A 13,389-nucleotide genomic window follows, 5' to 3' on the forward strand; every position below is an offset into this window, starting at 1 on the left:
GGTGTCACGTCACTGATTTGTCAGTGTGTTGTGTTTGCGATGTGTGTGTTTTGTGCGAAATTTATTTCTTTTCTTTTTTGTTTTCATTTTTTTGGTTTTTTTTGCGTTTGGTTGGCTTTGCCTATTGTGGGTTTTTTCTCTGTTCCCTTTCACGTTTAACCAAAACAAGCTCGAATAATTATCTGCTTTTCGTCGTCAGTCTCATTTCTGCCCACGACTTTTATTTCAGTAATGTTTCGGTCGAAGGGGAATAACTGCTACAATGAATTAGTTGATTCATTTGAGTGACCGCCCTTGGTGAAATACCACACGTGTTGCTTGCGAAAGTGTGCTGTGTGTTTATCATGTAACTCAGCCACCCAGGTAAATAGCCAAATACTGACGACACCCGATATTTTGATATTCAAAATCGCGAACATGCATGTACTTGTTGAGAAATCTAAGAATGCGGATGCTGTCTGAATCCCTGTGTTAATGTGACATCTTCCCAAGTAGTGATCGTAGCGTATCGGTCATTTCATGTGCTATCACTCAGTTGATAATTTCATTCAACATTCGAACTTAAAACAGTTCTACTAGTTTCCTGCTAAGAAAACGACTGGAATGGGACTAGATCGAGCAGACTATGTCTCTGGTGTGTGTGTGTGACGTGTATGTGTCACTGCGTGTGTGTGTGTGTGTGCAGTGGTGTGTGTGTGTGTTTGTGCGTGCCTGCGTGTGAGGGCACTTTTTCATGATCAAGCTTGGTCTGTCTCTTGTGACATTTCACACACAGATTTTGATCTGTTTTTATTGTAGGTATATTTACTACACCTGTTGAACTGATGAGCCGATTTGATTATTCAACGGACATCAATTAACACCTCACCCCAGCCCCACTCTCTTCCTCCCCAATTTGTGTTTGTAATATCAAGAAAAAAAGATGAAGGCAGCTGGAGATCCATCAGTCTGAGGTTGTTTCTATTTACTGCTCACATACTCCCCAAAAGCCAGTGTTCACAGTGTGTGTGCAGTTTAACATATATGGAGTGCTTGTGGTTGTGAGATGTGTGTGTGTGTGAGAGAGAGAAAAATAGAGAGAGAGGGGGAGGGATATGTTGAGTGAGTATTTATGTGTGTATGTGTGTGTGCAGGCTAACACAGACGTATGTATGTATGTAACACATATGTATACGTGTGTGTGTGTGTGTGTGAAAGAGAGGGAGGGGTGTGTTGTGTGCGTGTGCATGTGTGTGCAGGATATCTTACACATGGTGGTGGTGAGATGTATACTGTGTGTGTGTGTGTGTGAGAGAGAGAGAGAGGGATGTGTTGTGTGTGTATTTGTGTGTGTTTGAGTGTGTGTGCAGGCTAACACATGGTGGTGTTTGTGGTAGTGAGAAACTGAGATGTATGTGTGTGTGTATGAGAGAGAGGAAGGGATTTGTTGTGTATCTATATGTTTATGTGTGTTTGAGTGTATGTGCACTCTAACACATGGTGGAGTTTGTGGTGGTGAGATGTATGTATTTGTGTGTGTGAGTGTATGAGAGAGAGAAAGAGAGAGGGAGGGATGTGTTGTGTGTGTGTTTGAGTGTGTGTTCAGGCTAACACATGGTGGCGTTGGTGGTGAAAGTGTGTGTATGTGTTTGTTGTATCAAATTTTGGGTATTATTCAGTCACTATTAGAATTATTTCTTCTTACATTAATAGCAGCATGACTTTTTTTTCTCTCAAAATAAATCTTGCACCTCTAGTAGGTTTATGGCTTGGAATCTAACTCTAAGTTGATTTTGCAAATATGTTGCAGAACTGGTGCTGTGACAAAAAGAAAAGCTACGAATACTAAGATGGCCAACATCACGGGAAAAGGCGACGCCATGTCAAAAGTGACGACAACTACCAGCATGGAAGACGCTCACGGTTACTTCGCTAGCTACACTGACCTTAAGGTTCATGAGGTCATGCTGAAAGACTGGCCTCGAAACGGCGCCTACCGACGCTTCTTCGAAGAGAACGCTCACCTGGTTCAAGACAAGGTCATCATGGACGTCGGAGCAGGAACTGGAATTCTCTCCCTTTTCGCAGCGTCTGTGGGCGCTCGCAAGGTCTACGCCATTGAGGCGAGCAACATGGCTCACCTGTGTCGAGAAATTGTACAGCAGAATGGATTGGCGGACAAAATTGAAGTGATCCATTCTGCGGTGGAGGATGTGGATTTAGGACCGGGAGTGAAAGTTGACATGATCGTATCCGAGTGGATGGGGTTTTACCTTCTGCACGAATCCATGCTGGACTCTGTCATCGCGGCCAGGGACAAATTTCTTGCGGATGACGGAATCATGGTGCCTTCAGCAGCCAGGATCTACCTGGCTCCTGTTAACATGGAGCACTTTCTGGAAGAGAAGTTTGACTTTTGGACCAACGTGTGCGGGTTTGACTTCTCTGCTGCTATTCCTCATGTGCACCAGAAACTTCTCCAGGAGCCACTCACCGCAGAAATTGATGAGCGGCAAGTGGTCACAGCACCGCAGATTCTGCGAGAGTTTGACTTGAGAACTGTAACAGTGTCGGAGGTGCATGCACTGTCAGAGAGGTTAGCGTTTAAAGTGGAGAAGCCGTGCAAAGTGCATGGCTTCGCCATTTGGTTTGACGTTGACTTTCGTCAGGGAGAGCACTTGAAAGCTGCCGTAAGTAAGTCAGATTCTGAAACCAACAATGTTTCATCTTTGGAGTCGACAGCAGAAGCAACTCAGAACAGCAGCTGGAAAGTTGTCCCCTCTTCTGTACTAAGCACCTCGCCGACAAGTCCCGTAACTCACTGGAAGCAGACAGTTATCCTCCTTCCCAAGGCGTTGGCCGTCGACCCGACAGACTTTCTTGGCTGCAAAGTGACCTTGACCCAGAACTCGGACAACAAGCGGCACTACAACATCAAACTGGAACTCGTCGACGACACAGATGAAGATGATGAAGATGAGATTGAGGATTCTGACGAAGAGGACCACCCGGTTCCGTGCGACTGCGGCCGAGGGAAATGTCGACTGATCAAGGCGGTGATGGAGAAGTACGGAGAGGAGCAAGACGAGCTGGAGACAGAGGCCGAGATCGTCGACCTGACGGCAGAGGTCGAGGCAGCGGAGGCCATCGGTGTCGAGATGGGAAACGATGATCAGATGAACGTCAGTGAAGGCTCTTAGAACAAGAACACTTTGTATTGGTGAAGTGTCTTTGTATTGTCTTAGAACATGGAGACTTCCTTAGACTATGTCTGTGTTTGTGACAGGTTTAAGATGGGGAAATGATGATCAGATAAATGTCCGTGAAGGATCTTACTCTTAGTCTTTGAACAGGAAAACTTTGTATGAGTGAAGTGTCTTTGTATTGTCTTAGAACATTAGAGACTCTCTTAGAATATGTCTGTGTTTGTGACGATCACATTTTAAATGGGAAATGACGATCAGATGAATGTCAGTAAAAGCTCTTAGAAAAAGAAAACTTTGTATCAGTGTGAATTGTCTTTGTATTGTCTTAGAACATGGTGACTTCTTTAGACTATGTCTGTGTTTGTGACGATTAGATGAATGTCAGTGAATGGTCTTAGAACAGGCAAACTTTGTAGCAGTGAAGTGTCTTTGTATTGTCTTACAACATGGTGACTTCCTTAGAATATATGTCTGTGTGTTTGACCGTCAGCTTTGAGATGGGAAATGATATTCTGATGAATGTCAATGAATGGTCTTAGAACAGGCAAACTTTGTAGCAGTGAAGTGTCTTTGTATTGTCTTACAATATGGTGGCTTCCTTAGAATATATATCTGTGTGTATGACCGTCAGTTTTGAGATGGGAAATGATATTCAGATGAAAGTCAATGAAGGGTCTAGAGAAATGTTTGTGATAGCTGGTATGTGTATTTTGTGGAACCCTCCGCGGGTTAGGGGGAAGAATTTACCCGATGCTCCCCAGCATGTCGACTAACGGATTCTGTTTCTCCTTTTACCCTTGTTAAGTGTTTCTTGTATAGAATATAGTCAATTTTTGTACAGATTTTACTCAAGCAGTATGTAAGAAATGTTAAGTCCTTTGTACTGGAAACTTGCATTCTCCCAGTAAGGTCATATATTGTACTACGTTGCAAGCCCCTGGAGCAATTTTTTGATTAGTGCTTTTGTGAACAAGAAACAATTAACAAGTGGCTCTATCCCATCCCCCTCCTTTCCCCGTCGCGATATAACCTTGAACGGTTGAAAACGACGTTAAACACCAAATAAAGAAAGAAAGTATTTTGTGGATGAAAGTCAAGGATCTAAGAAGAGGAAACTTTGTTTGATAGTGTTGGTAGTGTGGGGTGTGTATTATAGTATATTCTGCCTGTAACTGTTCCGACCTGTCCCAGGACTGGAAATGACGATCAGATGAATGTCAGTGAAAGGTCTTAGAACAGACAAACTTCTTGTGTGTATGTCTGTGTATTTTACTGTAATGTTTAATTAGTCTTGAGTCGAGCGTTTGAAAATGCCTGAGCCTGAAGGCGGGTGTAACTTACACCTCTTGGTATCAGTCTGCCTTAGAGATGAGGACGACAGTTGGCCAGATGGCTAGAATAGCGCGCTGCATTTTCCTGCATAGAACTAAGGCGCGTCTGCCGCGACGGTGCCTGAGCTAAACATTGGCGGGCACTGCTCACAGCCCGGCGCACGGCACTGTAAACATTCCTCGTCCCTTCACCTCTCTCGCCACCACCCGCCCTACCCTTGGTCTCATGCCTCTAATGTTGAGATTGGAAACAACTATCGGTTTAAATGTCAGTAAGGTGTCTTGCGAGACAAGGCTGCATATATATATATATGTCTCGAGTTTTGTACAGAAAAGTATCTTTATTTTACCAAAACAATTCAACAAAATGAGATTTTTTTTTTTACATTTCACATTTACAGCAAAGGTCAGATGAGTTTTGTACAGGAAATTAAGTTTATTTTACATAAAAACTTCAACAAACTAAGACTTGTTTTCATATTACTCATGTAAAAATTGCACAGTCTGAAAAAGAGTTCAAATCAATTAAATTATCATGCACAAATATTAAATTGCTTATGGTACACATGCTGTTTATGGTGCGTGTGTGTGTGCGTGAGTATGCATGAGTGTGTGTGGTTATGTGTAAGTTCTTGTGTGTGTGTGTGTTTGTTACAAAATACACATGTTGTTAAAATCAAGAAAACACAGTCATGGAATGTCACATGTCAAAGTATTAGTTGTGATCCTAAGGTAATTATCTCATGGGCATGCAAGTTGCCTTTAGTTTTACTAAAGCCTGCTGGGACACAAGTAATGGGTTAGTGCATTTGTAAACAGGAATCGCTTGACAAGTGGCCCACTTCATCCCCCCTTCCTCGTCCTGATATGGCTCTGCGTAGTCGGCTGGACGTTAAGCAACAAATAAACAAACAAACAAACAAAATGCAAGTTGCCTCCCTTGGTAAAACATGTACTCTTTGTTGGTGGTGTTGTTGCTGCTGTTCTTTTTTTACAATTTTATTTTATTTTACTTTGATCATACAAAAAAGATGTTATTTTCCAGTTGGATACATCTGAATAATCAAAAGAACACAACAGAGAATAAATACGTGGCGTGGAAGTCAATGTTAAATTCTTACAACGCAAGGGAATGTTAAGACTTCTGTTATCCCTCAGACCTTTATGTAATAAGCAGCAAAAAAGATTTTGATGAATAGTTACACAGAAAAGGTGTGTTTTAAATTGAGTAAAATGCAAATATCAGAGGATTCTGTGACAAGTCATAACACATGATCGAGCAGTGCGTCAGAACAAATCAATACCCAGTAAACAGAATAACAACAGTGTGGTCAGTTAACAGTACTTTAACTTCAAGGTGCTCTTCTATGAATTAACATAAGAATAATCCCATATTATTATTCAGGGTTTTCCAAGTTATTACCAGAACAATTTAGACCTCAATCAAAATGATCAGATTTAACAAAGGTGCTGGGTTTGAATCCTGGCCGCGCCTGGTAGGTTATTGGCAGAGATAGTTCCAATCTCCCAGGTCATCTTATGTGCAGACCTGCTAGTGCCTTATTCCCCTTTGTGTGCACACATAAGCACACGATTAAATACGCACAAAAAAATCCTGTAATCCATGTTAGAGTTTGGTGGGTAACAGAAACACTAACACCCCCAGCATGCATCCCCCGGAATCAGAGCATGACTGCTTAAACGGTAAGGGCAAAAACGGCCATATATATATTTTAAAGCTTACTCGTGCCTGCAAGTGTACGTGGGAGTTACAGCCCTCAAACGCAGAAGAAGAAGATTGAACAATCGTGCCTGCAAGCATCAAGGCACCCTTACTGTTGTGTACACTACCTTGTAAATCATCACACAATTGTCCAGGCTTTTACATGGGATCAGAGTATCCTTCCACTTTACAAAGATCTACAGCCTTGCTGTTTTCTCTGTGTGTTGGGAAATTAAAGGCTTTTACATAGGATAATACTCCCCGCGGGTTAGGGGGAAGAATTTACCCGATGCTCCCCAGCATGTCGTTAGAGGCGACTTACGGATTCTGTTTCTCCTTTTACCCTTGTTAAGTGTTTCTTGTATAGAATATAGTCAATGTTTGTAAAGATTTTAGTCAAGCAGTATGTAAGAAATGTTAAATCCTTTGTACTGGAAACTTGCATTCTCCCAGTAAGGTCATAATATTGTACTATGTTGCAAGCCCCTGGAGCAATTTTTTTATTAGTGCTTTTGTGAACAAGAAACAATTAACAAGTGGCTCTATCCCATCCCCCCGACCCCCCCTTCCCCGTCGCGATATAACCTTGAACGGTTGAAAACGACGTTAAACACCAAATAAAGAAAGAAAGAAAGGCATAGGATAAGACCATCCCTTCACCCAGACATCAAAAAGAACAGCCTTTGCACAGTGGCAATGTTTTTTTGTGTAATTTATTTCATAAAAATCACTAGTGGCTTTTTAAGAAATAAACTCATCATAAAAATCCAGCACAGTAAGCAGCCAGAGTGTTGATGTTTGGTATCAATCACAATCACAATCACAATTTATTGTCATCAAAGCACAGAGCCTATTGACACACGTATACAAGATACATAAGTACAGCAAAAAACAGCAATATAACATAACATACATGTAATACAAAACCAAGTGGAACAGGGTGAACAAAGAGGACCTGAAGATGAGCATAAGTTATTGAGGACAGTCGGAAGACGCATTGCATCTGCGTATGTATGTGTGTCAGTGGAGGGATGGCTACGTCTTACCCAATGTCAATAGTAAAAGCCTGGTCGGATCTCAGATAGTGAGATAGTTTTTACGGGAAGGAGCATGCCTTAATTTTACAGATTGATATCGGTGTCAGTACAGACATTCATACAGAAATAATATTCCACTCTGCTCTGCTCAGGAAGCAGCCAGGCTGTTTATTTTTGGTATGTGACCAAGTGGAGGGGTGGCTTTATCCCACGTAAACACTGGACATATACAAAGTAATTTATACATGTACAATGGTTCACAAGTGAAGGAGAGTTTCTCTAAGATTATCGTGTCTACTATCGCCTTGATACATGCAAACATCGGAAGGCGTGAAACACTGCATGAGACTTAGTAGTTTTGAGCGTTGCACACAACGGTCCACTTTTTTCGCTGTGATGTCAGTCCCACTCTGTTCTCAGCTAAGGTCGTATTTGTTGCCCACGGAGATGGACAGTAGAGTGACCGTTCCTATCACCATCAGCAACTGCAACAACCACCACGATGTTGGGATGAGTAACTGAACAAAATAAAATTAAGAAAGAGGATAAAAGAGTGTAAGGGTGTATTTTGGGGGTGGGGTAAAGTCTGACTAGGTTGGAGATAAACACGTTTTCCCTCTTCACTGACACGCTTACACACACATGCACACACACACACACACACACACACACACACACACACACGCAATCACAAACGTACACACACACACATTAACAATAACGCACACTCACATAACTAAGTACTGACACACAAACACACACAATCACGAACATAGGGGAATGGCTCCTAATATGGACCACCTCCTAATATGGACCATGCCTCCTGTTCTGACAAACTAACAGCGCTAGAGCGCTCAAAACAGATTCATTCGCTGTATTCATCCTGTCTGGATACCTTGCTCATGTCAAAACAGTTGCAGAAACACAAACCTCAAAACTGTTAGTCTTTTTATATTTAGTCAAGTTTTGACTAAATATTTTAACATCGAGGGGGAATCGAAACGAGGGTCGTGGTGTATGTGTGTGTGTATGTGTGTGTGTGTGTGTGTGCGTGCGTGCGTGCGTGTAGAGCGATTCAGACCAAACTACTGGACCGATCTTTATGAAATTTGACATGAGAGTTCCTGGGTATGATATCCCCATACGTTTTTTTCATTTTTTTGATAAATGTCTTTGATGACGTCATATCCGGCTTTTCGTAAAAGTTGAGGCGGCACTGTCACGCCCTCATTTTTCAACCAAATTGGTTGAAATTTTGGTCAAGTACTCTTCGACGAAGCCCGGGGTTCGGTATTGCATTTCAGCTTGGTGGCTTAAAAATTAATTAATGACTTTGGTCATTAAAAATCTGAAAATTGTAAAAAAAAATAAAAATTTATAAAACGATCCAAATTTACGTTTATCTTATTCTCCATCATTTGCTGATTCCAAAAACATATAAATATGTTATATTCGGATTAAAAACAAGCTCTGAAAATTAAATATATAAAAATTATTATCAAAATTTTTTTTTCGAAATCAATTTAAAAACACTTTCATCTTATTCCTTGTCGGTTCCTGATTCCAAAAATATATAGATATGATATGTTTGGATTAAAAACACGCTCAGAAAGTTAAAACGAAGAGAGGTACAGAAAAGCGTGCTATGCAGCATAGCGTAACCACTACCCCGCTCTTCTTGTCAATTTCACGTTCGACAGCTACTTGACTAAATATTGTATTTTCGCCTTACGCGACTTGTTATATTTAGTCAAGTTTTGACTAAATATTTTAACATCGAGGGGGAATCGAAACGAGGGTCGTGGTGTATGTGTGTGTGTATGTGTGTGTGTGTGTGTGTGCGTGCGTGCGTGCGTGTAGAGCGATTCAGACCAAACTACTGGACCGATCTTTATGAAATTTGACATGAGAGTTCCTGGGTATGATATCCCCATACGTTTTTTTCATTTTTTTGATAAATGTCTTTGATGACGTCATATCCGGCTTTTCGTAAAAGTTGAGGCGGCACTGTCACGCCCTCATTTTTCAACCAAATTGGTTGAAATTTTGGTCAAGTACTTTTCGACGAAGCCCGGGGTTCGGTATTGCATTTCAGCTTGGTGGCTTAAAAATTAATTAATGACTTTGGTCATTAAAAATCTGAAAATTGTAAAAAAAAATAAAAATTTATAAAACGATCCAAATTTACGTTTATCTTATTCTCCATCATTTGCTGATTCCAAAAACATATAAATATGTTATATTCGGATTAAAAACAAGCTCTGAAAATTAAATATATAAAAATTATTATCAAAATTTTTTTTTCGAAATCAATTTAAAAACACTTTCATCTTATTCCTTGTCGGTTCCTGATTCCAAAAATATATAGATATGATATGTTTGGATTAAAAACACGCTCAGAAAGTTAAAACGAAGAGAGGTACAGAAAAGCGTGCTATGCAGCATAGCGTAACCACTACCCCGCTCTTCTTGTCAATTTCACGTTCGACAGCTACTTGACTAAATATTGTATTTTCGCCTTACGCGACTTGTTTCACTTTTGGCAGCGTTCATTCTAAATTTGCCGCCTCAAACGGACTCGTTTCTGTCCACAGCCAAATATGTTATCACACAAAAATTGCTATATATGACAGCTAAGACCGTATTTGTTACATTTTAGCAGTGTTGACCCCGAGTTTGTATTGCAAACAAAATATAATAGCAAAATATCAAAGTATGTGTGTGTCCCCTAAAATGGACCACCTTCAACAAATCGAAGAAAAGCTAAAGGCTATTTTTATTAATTCAATAAGAAGCTTGCTGAAAATAACTTATAACTAGCCCTAGAGATTTCAAAAAAATATATCAAATAGTCTTTTTTTCGTGGTAGTTGACAATTTCACTTATTTTCATTCCGTTTTTAACAAGCTTCTTTAGTTTCCTGGTGTGCTTCAAATAATGCTCTCATCAACCCCGAAACAGATAAATCTGAAGCACATTTTAATTAGTCTGACTTGCACACTAAGTTGTATCATGTTATTTTGAAGTATAAGGGGGTTTTAAGAGTGATTCGTGAAGGCCTCTTCACTGGTCCATATTGGGCGCCCAGGCTCCTAATATGGACCATTTGTGATTTTGTTGGTATTTAATTTTTGCTGAATATCTATCAAAGCTAACTCTCTCTAACTAGGCCTAACGGTTAACCTAGCAAAGGAGGACTACCAAACACAAAATGAAACTTCTTCGCCAGAAAACAATCTAGTTATCAGCATCAGCGCCTTTAGGTAAAAGCCATCACCATTGTTTAATGTTTGAGTACATATGCTATGCCGGTAAGATAGACCATGGGTCTGAGGGGAAGTTCGCCTATGTCAGGGGGGACTATGACTCGATGAAAACTAAGTTTGCATCTCTCAACTTAGCGAACAAAATTGAAGGACTCAAAGCACAGGAGGCATGGGACATTTTGTCCAGCAATATAGAGACACTAGTGGGTGAATATGTTCCTCATGTTCGGAGCAATGGACCCAATAGGAAAAGAAAACCTCTGTGGATGAATGAAAAAGCATTGGCCAAAGTAAAAAAGAAACGTTCAGCATATCAGAGATATATGCAAACTAGGGAAGGGGCAGACTACTTATTGTATGTAAAGGCCAGAAACCAAGCTAAGAAGGCATGTAAAAATGCGGTAAAAGATCATGAGAAAAACATTGCTAGAGCTGCTAAGAGCAACCCCAAAGCATTCTACGCTTACGCCAAAAGCAAGATGGCCACCCGAGATGGTGTGCCCGATCTAACTGATAAGAGTGGTAAACAAGCAACGAAAGACAGTGAGAAAGCGGATATGCTTAATGACTTTTTCTGTAGTGTGTTCACGAAAGAAAATCTTGACTACGTCCCTGATTGTGAGGGAAGGAAGTTGAATAATGAATTGAATAACATAGACATTGACACGAACGCAGTCCTGAAGTTGCTCAAGGCACTTGACGCCTCGAAGTCAACTGGACCTGATAATATGCATCCAAGAGTGTTGAAAGAATTGGCTGACGTTTTAGCTGAAGTTTTAGCGATTGTTTTTAGGGCATCGCTAGCTGAAGGAACAGTACCATATCAGTGGAAGCAGGCAAATGTAACACCCCTTTTCAAGAAGGGCTGTAAGAGCAGTCCAGGCAACTACCGCCCAGTGAGTTTAACAAGCATACCATGCAAACTGTTAGAAAAGTTGATAAGAACCAGTGTTTTCTCTCATTTGACAGCCAACGCGGACTTGTTATCAGATTGCCAGCATGGTTTTGTGGCAAAACGATCATGCGTGACAAACCTAATTAGCGTCATTGACGACTGGACAGATAGCTTAGATGATGGAGTACCGGTTGACGCTGTGTACCTTGATTTTGCTAAGGCATTCGATTGTGTTCCGCATGTGCGGTTACTGAAAAAACTAGAAGCATATGGTATCCATGGACTTGTCAAAGACTGGATCGGTGATTTTCTAAGTGATAGAAAGCAAAGGGTGAAGGTCAATGGGTCTATGTCAGACTGGAAAGACGTGACAAGTGGAGTGCCCCAGGGCAGTGTGCTGGGCCCGGTTTTATTTGTTATATACATTAACGATCTCCCTGAAGTTGTGAGCAGTCTGTGCAGCATGTACGCTGATGATACAAAAGTGTACCGACAAATCAGAACTTGTGAAGATAGCAAGGAACTCCAGAGGGATTTGGACAGTTTGGTCGACTGAGCAGACAAGTGGCAGAGGCGCTTTAATGCAGATAAGTGTAAGACATTACAGTTGGGTACAAAAAATCAGAAACTTGTGTATAATATGAGAAAACCTGGCAGCGTGGACAGGGTTGATCTGGAAAGCTCAAGTGCAGAAAAGGACCTTGGAGTCAATGTAGACAGTGAATTGAAATTCTCAAAACACGTGGAAACACAAGTCAACAAAGCAAACAGAATCCTGGGTCTCATTAGACGGTCTTATGAGCATTTGGACGCAGAAACGCTAAGACTGCTCTTTGTTGCACTTGTACGGCCTCATCTGGAGTTTGCAAATGTGGTGTGGAGTCCCCGACTCGAGAAAGATAAAAATTTGATTGAAAGTGTATTAAGAAGAGCCACGAAGTGTATTCCAGGGTTGAAGACCTTGAGTTATGAAGAGCGTTTGAGAGTTTTGAAAGTTCCAAGCATGTGCTATAGGCGTATCCGGGGAGACATGATTGAAACATACAAATTCATGCATGGATACTACGATTGCAAGAACCCACTGGAGCTGAATAGCCTTTGTAATACCCGTGGACATCAGTTCAAGCTCAAGAAGAAACAATGCAGAACAGCTCTCCGACAATCTTTCTTCACGAACAGAATCATAGACACGTGGAACTCCTTGGACAAGAATGTGGTAGAAGCGCCGACAATGAACAGTTTCAAAAATCGCTTGGACAATGCACTGAAAGATTATATGTATAGCCCAAATGTCAGTATGCCTCTCACTACACCAGCCAAGAAAAAGTTGATAGAATAGGCCACGGTCAAAAGATCGTGTAGGTTACCTAGCCCAAAGTTAGGCTAGGATAGCAACTGATCAAAAGATCAGACAAAGGCTTAACAGCCTAAGTACCAGTCTGATAACATAACATAACATAACACAACATGAAACAAAAAGTGGTCCATAATAGGAGCCCTTCCCCTACACACGCACACGGCACACACACACACACACAAATACACACACACACACACACACACACACACACACACACACCTGCTAAAACATACCCCCGCCCCCTGGTATTCCCATGCCAGTCGTTAACAGTCACTGTACATACCTCCAGTCCTAAAATGACACCTCCCAGCGAAATGACGACATATTCGTATGTCGTCAGCAAGTTCGTCAAGGCATCACGGCATCCCTACCCAATAAAAACAACATTATTTCACTTTTATCATTTTGTTTTGTTTTCCTTTTTATAACTTTAATATGTTATTATTTATTGCTTACTGCTTCCTGCACAAAGTGAACATTTCCTGATGAATACATTTCGCACATTGCCACTAGTATTCCTTCTGAAATTAATTCATTACAAAAATCCCACTGAACACAGAAGGCACCCACGCTTAAAAATCCTGAATTCCGG

General features: G+C 41.0%; 2 protein-coding genes across 3 annotated transcripts in view; one reads left to right on the forward strand and one right to left on the reverse strand.

Moving 5' to 3' along the window:
• Positions 1-5,070, forward strand: LOC138979856 (uncharacterized). The gene is made up of 2 exons (XM_070352608.1): positions 1-363; positions 1,790-5,070. Exon 2 carries the CDS (start codon positions 1,830-1,832, stop codon positions 3,177-3,179), a length of 1,350 nt encoding a protein of 449 aa, XP_070208709.1. The 5' UTR covers positions 1-363; positions 1,790-1,829; the 3' UTR covers positions 3,180-5,070.
• A 1,863-nt stretch (positions 5,071-6,933) lies between these two features.
• LOC138979857 (tetraspanin-18B-like) overlaps positions 6,934-13,389 on the reverse strand; it is a 33,792-nt gene continuing 27,336 nt past the window's right edge. For both annotated transcript variants that reach the window (XM_070352609.1, XM_070352610.1), the window contains exons 7-8: positions 13,081-13,164; positions 6,934-7,761 (exon numbers count right to left, since the gene is read on the reverse strand). In XM_070352609.1, the coding sequence (XP_070208710.1) occupies positions 7,693-7,761; positions 13,081-13,164 (153 nt within the window). In that variant the 3' untranslated portion in view covers positions 6,934-7,692. The remainder of the gene's footprint in view (positions 7,762-13,080; positions 13,165-13,389) is intronic.

This window comes from Littorina saxatilis, linkage group LG11 (genome assembly GCF_037325665.1).
Source record: "Littorina saxatilis isolate snail1 linkage group LG11, US_GU_Lsax_2.0, whole genome shotgun sequence".
Lineage (NCBI taxonomy): Eukaryota > Metazoa > Mollusca > Gastropoda > Littorinimorpha > Littorinidae > Littorina > Littorina saxatilis.